Source organism: Camelus bactrianus, chromosome 13, assembly GCF_048773025.1.
Source record: "Camelus bactrianus isolate YW-2024 breed Bactrian camel chromosome 13, ASM4877302v1, whole genome shotgun sequence".
Classification (NCBI taxonomy): domain Eukaryota; kingdom Metazoa; phylum Chordata; class Mammalia; order Artiodactyla; family Camelidae; genus Camelus; species Camelus bactrianus.
The window spans coordinates 70998616-71014919 of record NC_133551.1 but is presented as its reverse complement, the minus strand read 5'-3'; the positions used below and the strand labels follow the sequence as shown (position 1 = coordinate 71014919).

The 16304-nt window shown below is 54.7% G+C and overlaps 1 protein-coding gene across 4 annotated transcripts in view; it reads right to left on the bottom strand.

Moving 5' to 3' along the window:
- Window positions 1-5240: 5240 nt before the first annotated feature.
- DHRS3 (dehydrogenase/reductase 3) overlaps window positions 5241-16304 on the bottom strand; it is a 39182-nt gene continuing 28118 nt past the window's right edge. For all 4 annotated transcript variants that reach the window (XM_045518511.2, XM_010957512.3, XM_010957513.3 and 1 more), the window contains 5 exons: window positions 13717-13860; window positions 12900-13019; window positions 12302-12540; window positions 8101-8226; window positions 5241-5751 (listed from right to left, as the gene is read on the bottom strand). In XM_045518511.2, coding sequence (XP_045374467.1) covers window positions 5667-5751; window positions 8101-8226; window positions 12302-12540; window positions 12900-13019; window positions 13717-13860 — 714 coding nt within the window. In that variant the 3' untranslated portion in view covers window positions 5241-5666. The remainder of the gene's footprint in view (window positions 5752-8100; window positions 8227-12301; window positions 12541-12899; window positions 13020-13716; window positions 13861-16304) is intronic.

Here is a 16304-nt window from a genome sequence, read left to right as displayed (position 1 = left end):
GTGTCGATGGTGCCTCAGGGAGAAATGTGGGGGTGGCGCCTGAACATTTAATCATAAACGTTGGTTTTGTTATTCCGGGTCCCCTGTGGGTGTATAAGGGAAGGTGACTGAGAGAACAGGGTGTGTTGGGATGTTGGCTGCCTCTGATGGAGTTTCTGCCCCGTTCACTCAGACAGCAAATATTTACCAAGTGTGGTCTGCGCCTCGCACTGTCATAGGTCCTGAGACACTGGACTGGCCCCTGGGCTCCTGGAGGGGCTGGTCGAGGTGGGAGAGGGAGTCAGACCAAGAGAGCCAGCAAATCATAACGACCCCAATATCCTTCAACAGTGAGGCCTGGGTAAGCAGTGTGAGAGACATGTGGAGTGGAAGAACCTTCAGTCACACAAAGGAACAAAGTCCTGTCACACGCTATGACTTGGAGGACGAACCCTGAAAACATTATGTCAAGTGAAAGAAGCCAGACACAAAAGACCACATCCTGTCTGTGTGCTCCAAAAGATGTTTGTGGTGACAGTTGCACAACCTTGTGAATACACTGCACACCATTGAATTGTTTTAAATGGGTCAATTGTGTGCTATGTGAATTATACCTCAATAAAGCTGTTGTAAATGAAATTAATAATAATGGCCAATGGTGAGACAGGTGATGAATGAAACCAGTGAGGGCTGAGATTGGAGCAACCCAGGCCACGGTGATCATGCGGGGTGTCTCCCAGAGGTGATGTCTGGGGCTTGCAGGTGGGGAAGGGAGGTGTGTGCAGAGGGCCCCGGGGGCTCCTGGTGGCCGGCTTATGTGTCCTGGGCTGGAGAGGGACCCTGGGCCTGATTGTGCAGACCGGACCTGGTAACTTTAGCCCCCTGACATCTGGGCCTCAGGGCCCCAGAAATTGTCCCTCAGAGCTGCTTCAGTCCAGAGAAGTCGGTGACCCCCACCAGGTCACACTGTGGTGGACCGGCTGGCTTCCTCTGCCAGCTAGTCTGAGAGGGTGGCTCTTTGAGGGCCCTGCCTCGAGGCCTGCCCTCCACCCTAGGGGGTCCACGTGCCCAGAGCATCTCCCCAGCGGGGCACTGGCCATCCTGCCACTCCCAGCAGTGCCTGAAGGACCTTGTGTTTATTTTCCTCCTGAGCCATGGAAAGATTTGGGTGCAAAGGGCCTGCCCGGAGCCAGCAATGATGGGAAGTGTCAGAGAAGTGTCCTGCCTCCCCCCACCCCCACCAACTGTGTGCAGCAGGAGGGCAAACCCTGTTCCCGATGAAGCCCCTCCCCATCGGGGCCCCTTTGCGCTGCCTTCCCTGGGGGCCTCCCCAGTCCCTGCACCCACCGCCCACGTGGGGCTCTTCCGAGCCAGCTTCCTCCCACTCCAACCACGAGGGAGTCAGCTAGGCCTCAAAGGATGCTGGTCTCACAGGCTAGACCAAGACGGTGACCCCAAGAGCCCCAAGAGGCAGCCGAGTCCTGCCTGGGAGCCGTGGGAGCCGCCAGCATGACATCACCCCCTGGAGTTTCCCAGCCCGGGAGGCAGGAGGCCAGGCACATCTTGTCCGTTCTGCAGGTAGGAAAGGTGACATCACACCCAGGGGGTCGCGAAGCCAGTGGAACTCCAGAGTCTGGATTTCTCTCCCGAGATACCAGGGCTTCCCACCTCTGGGGGAGCCTCCTGGCCTCAGGGTGGGCTGGGAGAAGCTGGGACCAGGGTTGGCTATGTTGCTGGAAGCTGAGAGCCTCAGGGGGACCACATGGGACGAGAGGGGGACAGCTGGACCCTGCATGGCCGAGGGGCATGGGTCCCAGGCCTGGGCTCTGGTCCACAGCAGGTGGCTCTTGGTTGATGAAGGAAAGTGTGTTAAGCAATGTTAATAAATCAAATCACAGTATAACAGCCCCACTCAAAGGGGGCGCAGAGTGACTGGGGTGTCCATGAGCTGTTCCAGGCCTTCCTTCTGTGTCGGGGACATTGTCACCTCCGGGTTTTGCCTGAGGCGAGGAGTGTCTGTGTACAGACATAGACTTCTGGGCTCTTGTTAATGATCCGTCCACCGCCTTTGGAAGGCCTTTCCAGAAAGCCGGAGAAGCCCCTCAGAAGAGGTCCCAGTTGTGTGGTGGTGTGAGGGAGCCCCCACGCAGGGGCCTTTAGGTGACCCCCACCCCCATCCACTCACCTGCGACTCTTGTCTCTCTGTGCTGCCCCGCACTTGGGCTGCAGAATTCATTTCTTTGTGATCAGGCTCCTTTTTTGTCCCCCATAAAACTGGGGTGTCCCTAGGGGCATGGACTGTCTGCCCCAGCAGGAGGGCTCTTAGGGGGTTGGGCTGAGCCCTGTGGTCAGCCAGGAGACTTCTGTCACCCTGGTCCCTCCAGAGCATCAGTTTGGCCTGAGGAAAAGAGTCCACTTCCCCAAGCACTCTGGCCCCAGGAGCAGGAAGGGGGCCATGGGCCTCAGTTCCTGATCACTTGCCAGGCCAGATAGCCTGGTCCCCTGGAACGGGGCCAGGATGGGCCTTGGGTCTGGTGCCTTCCCAGGCTCTGTGCCCACCTCCAATCTGGTTCTCTTTGGAGGTGGGGAGGAGCCCCAGGCAGGGCAGCTGGGTCAATTCCCAGAGCCCAAGTCTTCTTTGCAGTGTTGGCACACTCTGTCCTGCCCCTCGGTGCTTCAGGGAGCCAGCGTTCAGTGCCTGTCACTCTCCTTCGCTTGGCTAAGCTACGGGACAGAATTAGCTCTTTGCTCTAACTCTCAAGGCTCTCCAAGTGGCCGAACCATCCCAGGGAGGGAACTAGGATGCGGTCTCCTGGGAATCTGCCCAAGGCCTTTTCCCTGGTTCCTCTGGGAAAAGATCCAGAGAAAGACTGAAAGTATCCCAGTGGAGAAGGAGGGGGTAGGGTGGGAGCAGGCCTTGCCTGGCTGTCAGAGGAAGCCCCTAGGGCTCTGGGAAGACACAAGGTCCCACCGCAGCCATGACAGCAATTCTGTTCTCAGTGGTCCCGGGGAGGGCTGGCTGAGCCTCGTCACTCCCAGAGCCACTCAGACCCCTGGGTTCTTCACTGCATCCCTGGCTTGCAGGCCAAGTGTGATTTCATGGAAACCTCAGGAGTCAAATCCTCTCCAAAAGTTTGTGAGCCAGGCTGTGAGCATGGAAATGGGCCTGCCACTTGAGGATGGTCAGAAAAGTCGGGGCTCAGCAGACAGGACCCCCACTCCTTCCTCATCTATCCCTGCCCACTGAGATGTGCCATCCCCAACCTATCTCCTGTGACAGCCAGTGATGGGCACCTCGCCTGTGGCCCTGGGAGAGCAGGGGAGCAGGCATGCCCAGTGGACCCACCCACGTTGTGGCCACACGCCCAAGTGGGGTGATTGTGTGGGCAGGGACCTTCCAGGATTGGTGTCTGCAGCATCCCTTCCTGACAATGCACACTTTGGTGACACAGGTCCTCAAGGATCAAAATGAAAAGTGACAGATCCTGGCTTGGCGTCCCCATTACTTGCTGTGGTAAGCCAGGGGGTCAGATAGAGCTAAGTTCAAACTCTGGCTCTTCTGCTCACAAGCCCTACAAACTCGGGCATGCTGTTTCCCTGCTCTGAGCCTGTTCTCTCACCTCCAGAGTAGTCTTTCTAATACCACCCTCCCCTCAAAGGGCAGTGCCTCTTTGGGGCTCTGCTTAGAACCTGGTGTGTGTCCCATAGAGACCACCTCGTCCCTGGGGCAGCAGCCATCTGCCTCCATCCATCCTCTGCCTACGTTTCCATTTTTCCTTCTGTTCTTATCCAACAGCTCTTTCCACAGTGTAGCAGATTGTGTTACAGTTCAAAGTTACTGACCACTCCTCCACGGGGGTTACGTGCTCAGCGGCATCCTTGGCGGGCTTGACCACATGGCCTGCTCCGGCCAATGGAATGTGAGCAGAAATGATGTGTGTTGTTTCCGGGCAGACTTTCAGAGCCAGTGCGCAGGGGATGCCCAGGTGTGCCTGCTTCTGCCACAAAATGACATCATCCCAGACGGAGGCTCCTCTGTCAGCCGGGGCCCCAGCGTGAAGAGGACACAGAGCAGGGTCGCAGCCACCCTCAAAGGACAGGTGGCATCTGTAACACAAGCTCTATTGTTGGAAGCCGTGGACACCTGGGGGTCATATTTTGTCTGATATACGTTGCAGCTCTTAGAAGTCTTTAAGGGGGTTCCCGAGGGCTGTTTTTGGTCTTCAGCTGCTGCTAGGTGCAGTGGATAATTAACAATGAAGATGTTATGCCCTCAGGCGTGGTGGCCACTCGGCAGGTGCTCAATAAACAGTGGATGTAATCACGACTTGACATTTCTGCGCACAGACCAGACAGATGACCGTCTGAGCCGCCGGACGCGTCTTCCTCTCTCGTGAGTTGTGTGCAGCGGCAGGCTTTGTGCAACTCTCTGGCAAGCTCCTCCCCTGAACTGGGGCCTGTAGCTTTCTCGTCACCTCCTGGAACCGGCGCCTGCCCCCTCCCCCACCCTGCCACCCACCTGCAAGAGCTGCAGGGACAGAGGCGCCTTAGATGAGATTCCGTTGTCCACCTGTGTCCCCCAGCCCCCGGCCCAAGGTCAGGTTCATTAAGCTGGCTGCAGGAGGGGAGAAGGCACACCAAGAGGAACCACGAGGCACCCCTCCCCACGTCTCCTTGGCTGTAAATTCTCCCTGCTGACTGAGCCCACGTAAATCCCCTCCGATATTTTCAACCTCTCATTCTCCTTTGCCATTTCATGTCTACCTCTTGCAATCAAATCTGGCCCGGGGACCCATAGCAGCCCCCCGAGCACTGGACTTGTTGTGCTGGTGGTTGTCAGAGTTTTGGCTTCTCAGCAACACTCCCCTCTCAGCACCCAGCACATGCTAGGTAGACAGTGGGGGCTCGATAAAGCCTGGTTCTGCAATCCTGGGTTGGTAGCCTGGTGGCTGATGAGGCCGTGGCCGGGCAGAGGGCAGCTCTCTGTAGACCAGTTTGTGATGGTCCTATGACGGGTGCAGGTGGGAAGGCGAAGTGGGGACACCCCCCGACCCATGGCTGTTGGGAGCGCCCAGCAGAGCTGGCACAGAACCACCTACCCCTAGGTCTGGGCTCAATTTCTTTCCCAAGCCTTGCCTCCTTGCCTACATGACTCCTGGCAGCTGGGGACCATGAGTAGACCAATTCTCTCTCAAAGGATGGGGTGTTGTGCTTGGGACTGGTCCCCTTGCCATTGCCCACTAAGGATTTCAGCAAAAGAATTTGCAAAAGCCATCTATTTATTTTTCATTCCTGCCGTTTAACCAGTTTGCACAAGCTGAGGATGAGTGGATTTTGGAGGGGAAGGAGGAGCACATGGGCACAGACCCTCCCGGAAATGGTCTATGCACATTGCTGAGGCTGGTTAGACTCAAGAAGCCATTTAACAATAAACTCTACAGAATCAGAAATGTACAAAAGTGTCAAGGCAGCTGCTGGCTGGTTTCTTGCCTCCCCATGGGGGTCAGATTTACGGCTATCAGTCCTGTGCAAAGGTCCTGGGGCTGGGCAGCCAGATTCTTCCCCAGGACAGGAGCAGTTCCGCTCACCCAGCAGAAGTGTGCCAAGAGACAGGCGTGTGGACATATGCCCAGGTACCCAGGCCCTCTCAGGTTCTGTGGCTTTCAAGCCTGTCTCTGCGTTCCGCCTTATGTCCGCCCTTTGAAAGTGTTCATGCAGGTGTAGGTTCCTGAGAATTTGTGGATCTCCTCGAGGGCAGCCTGTGGGAGTATGCTGGGGGAGCAGGAGGGAGAAAGGAAGACGGTCAGTGCGGGTACCAGTGGCCAGATTGCTGGTGGCCATGCAAGAAGCCTCGTAGAGTGATGATCCCATAAGCTCCCCACCCCTCTCTGCAACACACACCAGCTCCCCCGACAAGCCACCCACACCCACCCCTCCGTGGAGCAAGTGCTTTCAAAGTAAGTGGATACAGAGCTGATTACAAGAAAGATACAGGGTGGGTGGTAGAAACACTTTCAAAGCCACATTCTTAGCATTTTAGGGTCCAAAGGTATTTCCGAGATCAATTAACTCCAAATGCCACTTACAAATATTTACCGTGTGGGGCTGAGGTGTTAGGGGCTGGGTGTCACCTCCTCCAGGGAGGCTTCCCAGACTCACTCCTAGGCCTTGGCTAGGGTTCCCCATGGCCCTGCGCTTCCCCAATAAGCCCTGGAGTTGTCTTTGCTGTTTGCGTGTACTGAGGACTTCTCTGTGCTAGCCCCTGGGTACCTCTGTGGTAGGTATGTCATCTCTGACCCCAGCGCCTAGTGTGGGGCCCAGCATGGAGAAGTCCCCAGTACATCTGTTCAGTCAAATTGAAGGGCCCCACCCCACCCTAGGAGCAAGATGGGTTGAAAGGCTAGGTTGAAAGGCTCACTTCCAGCTGGAGCAATCTGGAAGGCTTCCTGGTGGTGGTGGCACTACAGTGGAGCCTGTAACAGTTTCTCTCCAGGAAAGTGAAAGGGGGCACAGCACAGGGAAGGACCAGGGGTTCACCTCTGCTTCTTGTGGGAAAGTAGCGGGGGATAGACTAGGAAATGTAGGCTGGGGGCTTATGTGGAGAGTGCTGAGGTGTTCTAGACAAACTGGCTGTTTTCTAGAATGTTCCCAAAGGCTTCTAAGAAGCTTCTTGAGGGGGAGGTTCAGCTTGGCTTTGGTGAGGCTCCAAGTCTGCTCACGGGGCTCATGGAGGCAGCCAAGGAGCGTTTCAGGCAACAGTCAGGATGGCCTGAGGGAGGCTGAGGTGGGGCCGGTCTCCTCACCCCCATTCTGTGTCTCTGAAAGGGCCTTGAGTTTGGAGAAGGGACTGACTGACATGTCGCCTCCGTCCTGAGGTTTTCGTGCCTGCAGTTAGAGCGGCTCCTCCAATGCCCACCGCGACCATGGCAGCTGGAGGGGAAGCTGGTTTCCTGGGGGTTGATGTCTGATCAAGGCACCTGGGGGCTTCACTTCCCCAAAAGGCCTTCCAGGTCCGAGGGGTACAGTCAGCTGCGGGTTGGGGGCCCAGAGGAGCCGAGAGCCCACAGCCACTCGGGGCTCCAGAGTCGAAGCTATCCCCGTGCAGCATGACAGGACGGTGGGGGGGGGGGGGGGCCTGGAACGGCCCCTTCAGTGTGGGGCTGGGGTGGGAAGGGTTTGCTGCCCAGAGTCTGGAAAGTTCTAGGCAAATGTGACGCCGGGCAAACTCTGGAGGAGGACGGTCTCCTCTGTGAAGCCTAAGTCCTGAGGGGGCCTGCCCTGGGAAATCCCACCTGCCCAGCCCTGGGACGTGTCTGTGAATTCCGAGCCTTTGGCACCGAGGTCCCTGTCTTTCCCATTCGATTAAACTTCCTGAAGGCTGGGGCCAAGATTTAGTCTTTAGAGCGGCAGTTCTCAAAGTGTGGCCCAGGAACCCTTGGGGGGTACCTGAGATTGCTTCAGAGGTCTGTCTGCGAGGTCAAACTATTTTTTATTATACTATTGAGATACAGTTTGATTTTTTTACTCTCATTCTCTCACAAGTGTAGAGTTGAGTTTTCTGGAGGCTACCTGACATGTGACATTACAACAGATTCAAATCAGAAGTAGATATGAGCATCCATTTGTCTTCAACTAAGTCAGATAACAAAGAGCTTTGCCAAAATGTAAAACCATTGCATTCTTCTTATTACATTCTTTGTAGTGGGAAATATACTTAACTTTTCATTTAAAAATATCATTTTTTAAAACACTGAATGGATTCATTATTGCCATTTACAAATGAATACATGTATACATCCTATAAAAATTTTTTCTCAGTTTTAATTTCTAGTAAATAGTAATAGAACTCACATAAACAAAAGCTCTTTGGGTTCTTTAATAGTTTTCAAGACTGTAAAGGAGTTCTGAGGCCGAAAGTTTGAGAACTGCCGCTTGGTGGTAAGGATAGTAAATCCACAGCACACAGGCCGCCACTCTCAGTTTTCGTGCCCACAGCAGACATAACTAATCGATCACATGGTACTTTCTCTTGCCTGAGGCCTCTTCCCAACTAGGGTTCACTGAGAGAAGGGGGAATGGCTGGCATGAGCCTGACCCAGAGCTCCCTGCCCCGCCCCATACCTTTTCAAGATGATAAGGGCATGCATTGTCCAGGGGAGCAAGAGGAGGGCCTGGTTGAGCTGCACAGCTTCCACCGTCCTCCGGGCCACCGTCTCCGGCTTCAGTGGAGGGAAGAGATTGGGAAACCTGTATGCAGGAAGAGATGGCATGGGTTTCTCCTAAGAAGCAAGTACTTCTGCTGAAAACCAGCGTGGCTAACATGTCGGGTCATCCCCTTGGCTTCTCTCGTTTGGGAGACTTGAGACCCCCCTGGAACATCCTCTCCACTCCCCTGCCACCCCCAGATGTGTCAGGGGTTCCTCATCGCCTCACTCCGCCCAGTGAGGCTCCCCTTGAGAATCCACGGCTTCTAGCCCACCCACTTGGGACCTGTTCTCAGCACTTCAGAGGGCTCCTTAAAATGTCACTCTTGAGGGGAGGGGGAGGGGACAGCTTAATGACAGAGCGCATGCTCAGCATGCACGAGATCCTGGGTTCCATCCCCAGTGCTTCCACTGGAAAAAAAAACGTCACTTACATCATGTCACTGCCCGCCCTCCCAGGCCCCGGGTGCCGTCTTCAGCCTTGCTCACTCTGGGCCCCACTTCTCCTCCTAACTCCGCAGTCCTGGCCAATCTTGTCACTTAAGACCTTTCCCGTCTCAGGGCCTTTTACCAGCTGTCCCATCAGCCTGGCTCCCTCCTCCCATCCACTCAGAGTGGCTTCTGATCTCGTCCCCTTGATCATTCCCTTGACTGAATGTGCCACCTGGAATGGCCCTGTCTGTCTGCCGGTTTCCTGTGCGTGCCCTGTCTCCCCCGTGAGTTCCCCAAGGCCAGAGGTCTGGAGGGCCTTGCTCCCCGCTGTCTGCCCCGCGTGCAGAATCCGGGAGACAGTAGGTGCTCAATAGTTGCCGACCGGGTGAACACCGAACGACGTCGCGCTCCCCGCGGGTGTCCCGCCTGCCCTGTGTGGAGGTGGGGGCTCAGCCGGGGGCGCCCTTCTCTGCCTCTTGCTGGTTCACGCACTCATTCCTTGATTCACTGATTCGCTCAGACATCTACAGAGTGTTTCCACGGCGGGGGTGAATGAATGAACGAACAAGCAGACATCAGGGGCTTCTCACGCCTATTCAGAGGCATCTGACCTGAGACTCACTCAGTGACAACGATCCCTAGGGAGCCTGTGCTAAGTGCTCACCAGGCATCTATGCTAAGTGCTCACCAGGCATCATTTGCTCAGACTGACTGAGAGGGAAGCTGAGGCCCTGGGGAGCTGGCGGGGGATCCAGGATTCAAACCAGGCCAGCAGGAGCCCCAGGCCACTGCTCTGTCTCCGCCCTCCATCCCTTGCTCTTTGCCCCACCCCTCCTGGGCCTACAAGTGCAGGGCTGCTGCTGGCTCCAACCTCAGTCCCACAGAGGGCTGGGGAGCTGCTCCGGCACCAGGAGGACTGAGCGTGAGGAGTCACCTGGTGCTGGTGTCACCCCAAGAAAAAGGCAACTCCGGGGCCCCCAGCGTGCGCTGGGCTGGCCTCCGAGAGTCCACCCCCGCCCCGTCCCCGTGCTTCCTTTGCCATCGCGATGTGCTGCCAAGATGCCCACGATCCTGCAGCCTGGAAGGCCTTGGGGTCCTGCAGAGAAAGACGTTTTGAGGCAGCTCACGATGTTGGAACCCCATAGACATGGGACAGTCTGGGTTTGCAGCCCCTACCTGGGCCAGTTCTGCTACCAGGGGTCGGGAAGACAGGATGGAGAGACTGACCTCCGTGGGTTCAGGGGGCCCTTCCTGGTAAGACCCCGGCAGGAGAGCCTGCCAGAGGGGAGGCCTCACGCACGTCTGCTGGTGGGCCCTCCTCCTTTCCCTCCCTGGGGTTGGGATGGGTACACGGGGAGCCAGCAGAGCTATTAACTCCCACGGAGGCTGCACGGACTCCTGGAAAGAGCACGCTCAGCTGATCTCTATCTGTGTGGCCTTGGGCAAGTAACTCTGCTTTCTAGAGCCTCAGTTCCCTCATCTCTGAAATGGGCATACACGCCCTCACAGGGTTGCTAAGGGCCAAATGCGGCAGCGTTTGTAAAGTGTCTGGTGTGGCTGGAACACAGGGTGGGTGTCAGTAACAGCAAATTACAAACAACAGCATCCACCTAATACAGCCAGTCTTACCAGAAAAACCATCAATTTTGTCCTAAACATCTGTCTCCCACGCTCAACCCTGGGAAGCTGCAAAGCATGATTGGGGAGGGGGGGGGAAGCCAATGCTTTTCTTTTCTTTTCTTTCCCTTCTTTCAGGAAGTGAGAGTTGGTGAGGCACCAATCACCGATCAGCGATCAGCGACTCTTCTCCCGAGCCCTCGGGGCTCACCTGCAATCCACAGGTAACTCACCTTCCCCTGTGCTTACTGCTTGCCGGGGAGGCTAGTTGATTCACACAGGAGCTCATCTAACCCGCGAAGGAGGGGTACTGTTATCTATCCCTTCTTACAGACGAGGAAACCGAGGCTCAGGAAGGCCAAGTAACTCGCCCCAGGCGGCACAGAGCTGGGATCTGGCCCCCGCCTTTTGGGCCCACACTCCGAACCACAGTGGGAAAATGACTTGGGGGGTGGCTTTAGGATTTCCTTCTTTTTTGGGGGGAGGGAGATTAGGTTTGTTTATTTATTTGTTTATTTATGGAGGTCCTGGGGAGGTCCAGGACCTTGTGCATGCTAAGCAGGCAGGCTACCACTGAGCTCTACCCTCCCCCGGATTTCCCTCTTAAAGTTGTGGAGAGGAAGCGATGCCAGAAGGAGAAATAGGTACTGGGATGCGAGGTCTGTGACCGTCCCGCCCAGTTAGAACCATGGGTTGCCGCTGCTGCACTTCCATCCAACCTGCATTTATTGAGCACCTCCTGTATGCCCAAGATGAAAAGAAACCAAACCAAGATATCATGGGGGAAAAAACCAACATGGAACATTAACAGTCATCCATCCAGCCTCCTCTAAACTCAGGATCTATGATAATTTGCATGCAAGTCAGGTGGAAGTATATACTTCTGTGACAACTGAGATACCATCTGCAAGGAAGATTAATAACATGTGTGCTTATGAAGATGTTTATTGTTAGTAAAAAAGAAAGAGTAACAGTTCGTTACTGAGCATCTCGTTCGCCCGGGGCTTTGCACTAGATATGTTACATATGTTATTTTTAATTCTCCCAATAATCCTACGAGGTAAATATTATTTGCAGTGTTTTACAGATGAGCGAAGTAAGACTCAAAGAGGTAACAAAACTGGTTCAAGATTTCATAACCCTGCAGTAGCTGAGGTGTGATTCAAAACCAGCTGTTTTGATTCTTGATCGGCAAACCCACACACGGTGATAATAACTGAGGTGTACTGAGCGACCCCTCCCGGCACGCACCGTGCTACGTCCCTTCCATCACAGCTGTCTCACCAAAGTCCCGCAGTGGCCCCTCCATGCCATCCTCACTTTTGGAAGAAGGTGATGCATATCATTTAGAACTCAGAATTACTGTTTTTTGTTGCATTGCAAAAAAAAAAAAAAAAAAAGCCAAGGAAAATTGTTTTGGGATGATTCCCCATTTTCGTCTATCTATAACCTTGAACTGGCCTGAAGGAGGGGTGGTTAGGCTTCAGTGTTTCTTTAAACTGAGCTAGCACGTACATACGACAAAAGGCATAAATCTTAAATGTACAGCATGATTAATTTTTACCTATGTAACCCTTACCCAAATTAGGAAGAGAGAACATTTCTAAACACCTAGAAGTTTCCCTGGTGCTCCCTGCCAGGCTACACCCCTACGCTCTAGGGGTGGCCCCGGTTCTGAGTCTTCCACCCTGGCCCACTGTTGCTCGTCCTAGAACTTCAGACAGATGGAATCACGCAGAAGGCACTCTTGTGTCTCTGGCTTCTTCCAGCCAACGTCATGCTTTTGAGATCATCCATCTCGTTCATGTCTCAATACTCTGTTCTCTTTTTATAGCTGGGCTAATAGAATGCCACTGCTGCAGGGACTTTGACAAAGCCCCTAGACCAGAGAAGCAGCGCCCTGAACCACTCTAGAATCCTACTGCCTTGCAGATGGAGAATCAGGTACCAGACTGCAGAGCCAGAGATAAAGGGCCCCTGGGTTGGCGCTCTCTGTGTATAATGAGCCTTTCCCCTGGCCCCACCTGCTGGAGGGACCAGGCTCGGGGAGGGGGTCCCAGGCCACTGACCTGACCCTCATGCCCTGGAACATCTCGGTGCTGGTGTGGAAGGGCAGCACAGTGGTGGCACTGACGCCCGGACAGTCCAGCAGCCCCAGGGTCAGGCTCTCCATGAAGGCGAAGGCCGAGGCCTTGGACGTGCAGTAGTCGATGGCGCCGGGGATGGCAGACAGCGCCAGCACGGAGTTGAGACACACGATGTGGCCATTCTGCAGCTCCAGCATCCGCGGCAGGAAGGCCTTGGTGGTCTGAGGATGGGCGGGGAGGTCAGCGTGGAGCAGCCGCAGCTTCCAACAGCCCCTCTACCCCTCTCTCAGGAGACAGACCACCCTGGACACATGCACTGCTCTGGGGACTGGGCTTTCTTGGGGCAGGGAGGGTGGGGGCCGAAGGCCGAGGCACTGAGCCCCACATTTCAAAGTCCAGATGCCTCCTGGGGCTGGCTGGTCATTCCTCTTGTCCCATCACCCATCCTTGGATAACCCCCCTGCCTGAGCCCAAGCCCTGGTGAGTTCCTCCCCCCTCCCTTACAGCTCCCAGGCTTCCTGGAGGGAAGGAACGTGTTGCTGTCATACGCAGGGCCGGCTCTGGCTCAGGACAGCCTTACCCAGAACTGGCCCAGGGTGTTGATGTGCTGGGACTTGAGAAGTGCATCATCATCACTGTCCATCAGGCTCTTCCCGTGGACCACGGCTGCGTTGTTCACCAGGATGGTGATGTCACCCACCTGTGGGCAAGAGGGGGTGGGTCGTGGGGCCGTGAGGGCTGCCAACCCCAGCGGCCTACATCTGCGGCGAGGGCCTGGCCTTGGGCAGCCACAGTGCCCTCTAGCCAGTAACAACATCGCCTCTCTGAGCATCAGTCTTGATTTGTCAGATGGGGTTGTTCTGAGGATCAGATATAATTTATGGCATGTCACATACCTGACATAAAGCACATCTATAATAAATGAAGTTACTGTTATGTAAAACCAGGTAACATTTACCATGTGCCAGATGCCTAACAGGGTGGTTTCTGCTTGCTTGGAGCTCACTGACATACTCGTTCTAAACAGATGGCTGGAGTTGGGACGATTTTCCCAGAGGGCAATGGAACATTTGCCCCCTCCCCAGGGTCTAGGATGGAAACTCACAAGGTCTAAACTTTGCAAAGGGGACAACAGGTAATTACTCCTGTTACATAATCAACCCACACACCTAATCCCTGCCCCTTGCAACATACACACACACACAGACACACAGACACACAACCTGAACCAGCCCCAGAGAAGACCCCTCCATCCGCCCCGCCCCCAGCCAAAGATGCTCTGAAAATGCCCATTCTGCCCCAAGCAAACTGTCTCCTAGGCCATGTGAGGATGTGCTCTTTGGCCAGCACGCCCCCGTGCCCAGCAGAGCTGAGGCCAGCCCTCCCAGGCTACCCACCTTCTCCCGGACAGCTTTGGCCGTCTGGTACACCTCCTCCCGGTTGCCCACATCGCAGATGAAGTAGTGGCACTCAGTGCCCATCTGCCGGATCTCCTCCGTCGTCTCCTTCAGGCATTTCTCAGTCCGGCCCCAGAGAACGATCTGGAAGGAGACAAGACCAGTGCTGAAAAGGTGGTCATTAAGGAAGCCATCGTGACCCAAAGATGGCCATCAGAAATTCAGCATTTAAAATAATTTGCCCCAGGCCTGGCCTTCCTGATTCCATTCAGAAAGAGTACGCAAAGTCACAGTATGATTTTTCAAAGGGTTAGAACCTACTCTGAAGGGAACTAAGAGTTTCCGAGCCCATCAATGGATGTGTTATTCACAAGTCTTTCTTTTTGGGGGGGAGATTTGGTTTATTTATTTATGTATCTATTTAAAGGAGGTCTGGGGATTGAACCCAGGACCTCGTGCATGCTAAGCACGCGCTCTACCACTGAGCTATAACCACCCCCTCAACAAGTCTTTCTTACGATTCCTTCCTGAGGGACGTCTCCTGCTGGCCCAGTTCCAGGGATCTCAGTTAAAAGTGGCAGCACAACTCTCTCTGTACAGCATCCCAGAACGCTCTCAGCCAGGAACAAGCTGGCCTTCCCACCAACGAAGTCTAGAGCCAGGTCTATGAACGGACTGCCAGGTTCCGGCCGTGAGCACTGGAGGCTGAGCAAAGCCTCTGCTTCCACCTGCTGTGGTCACACGGGGACGGAGGGCGGGGAAGACAGGTGGCCGGGCTTCCACTGAGAAGGAAATGCGGCCTCGCCCCACCGGCGCTAAACAGAGGACTCATTACGCCAGGAGGTGACCCTGGCAGGACCAAGACATGAGGCCTTAAAGGGGTTGGACAGATTTATGAATGGCTGGCCGTAAAAGGCTCAAACGAGAGGCCAGGCTAATTCTCAACCTTGACCTGCAGGAAAATGACACTCCTTCGCAGGACACGGTGTTGGGTCCAGAGAGGCCCCTGTTGGTAAAAGAACCAGGGTCAGGTGATGGGGAACTAAGACCCTTAACTGAGACCCAGCTTATCCAGCACAGAGCAAGGAAGGCTGGGGGCTGGAGAGAATGTGGGAAAGGAAGAGATAAAGGGCTCCCTGCAGATTCATATAATGGGTTTCTATTCTTGTTTCTTCTCTTTCAAATTATCAACGAAATTCCTCCCTTCAAAAAAAAAAAAAAAAAACCACCTGGAAACCCCAATGTGTGAAACCAAAGGGATAAATTACACGTCCAATTTCATATTTTCTCACCCTAAAAGCAACGAATGAGAACAGCAAGTCCGTGCTGGGAAGGCAAACAGTTTCAAGTGGGGGTGACGGAGCTCCAGTCACACCAGACCAGAAACTGACTGATTTCTCTGTTTCGCTCCGGGACTCGAGATGGAGAAACTCACACAGATGAACAGTTGTTGGCGGTAACAGTTTACCAGTTGTTAACCTCGAAATCGCAGAACTCTCATGTAGCCACGAAGGGCACAAAATGAGGGTAGCTGGAGGGACACGCGAAGGTGCTGGTGGCTCCCGTGGATCTGACTTTTTTTCACTAGGGTTTCTAGAACTTTCGAAATATTTCTTAAAGGGAAATAAAAGTCTTCTTGCAAACCCTGAAACACCTCTGGGGAAGCCCAGCTTGGAAACCCCACCTTGCCCAACCACTTTATTTATTTTAATTGAAGTCTTGAAATACAGGAAGAGCTTTACGAGGGAGAATTCCATCAGCCGCTCTCTGCGACCACAAGTCCTTCAAGAGCACATGGACTGCAGTCAGACAGGCTCCAAGGGACACCTCCTTGTCTGCTGAACTGAAAACAGGCCGAGAATGTGCTTCTCCAGGAGAGGCTGGGGAGACTCACTTCACGGGGAAGAAAGAGATAAACCTCTGTTCTAGGAGGGCAATTTGGCAGGCCTCCTCCACCACACCAGACCCCTCCGTTGCCTTGTAGGCACTGTCACCCAAGTTTCCTTTCATCCTCCCTTGTCACCCCATCTGTCTATCCATCCGTCCTTCCTCACAGCCAACTCATCCACCCATCCATCCACCCCTCCCTCCCTCCTTTCTTCCTTCTACCCAGCCCACCCCACCCCAACATCCATCCACCTAATCATTGCATATGTCAGACTGAGGTGAAGGAAATCCTTGGCCTCCTCTCTCCTGCTCTGGTCCCTGCCTAACCCCATCCTGCCTCCTGCTCAGGTGGGGAACAGGAGTTTTCTACAGTCTGGCTGAGGCAGAGAGAGGTGCCTCTGGGACTCTAAGAACTTCTGGACAAGTCGACAGAGAAGAGAAGCTTAAAGTGGGTGCGTGTTGGAAGGTGCAGGGGTCCAGACTCCTGGGAGCGCAAGGAAATTGGCAGACAGGGAGCCAGAGAGGCCAGCGCTGTCTCCATGGCTGGAAGGACGCCCTGGAGCGGGAAACAGGGCCTGGGGTAAGGGAGACGAAAGGAAGGCAGTGCCCCACGGTCTTCCAGGTGTGGGGGACTACACCCAGGCGGACACTGAGGTTTGGTCACTTCCTTCCAGGGTCTGCTGAGGATGCCTCTGGTGGGC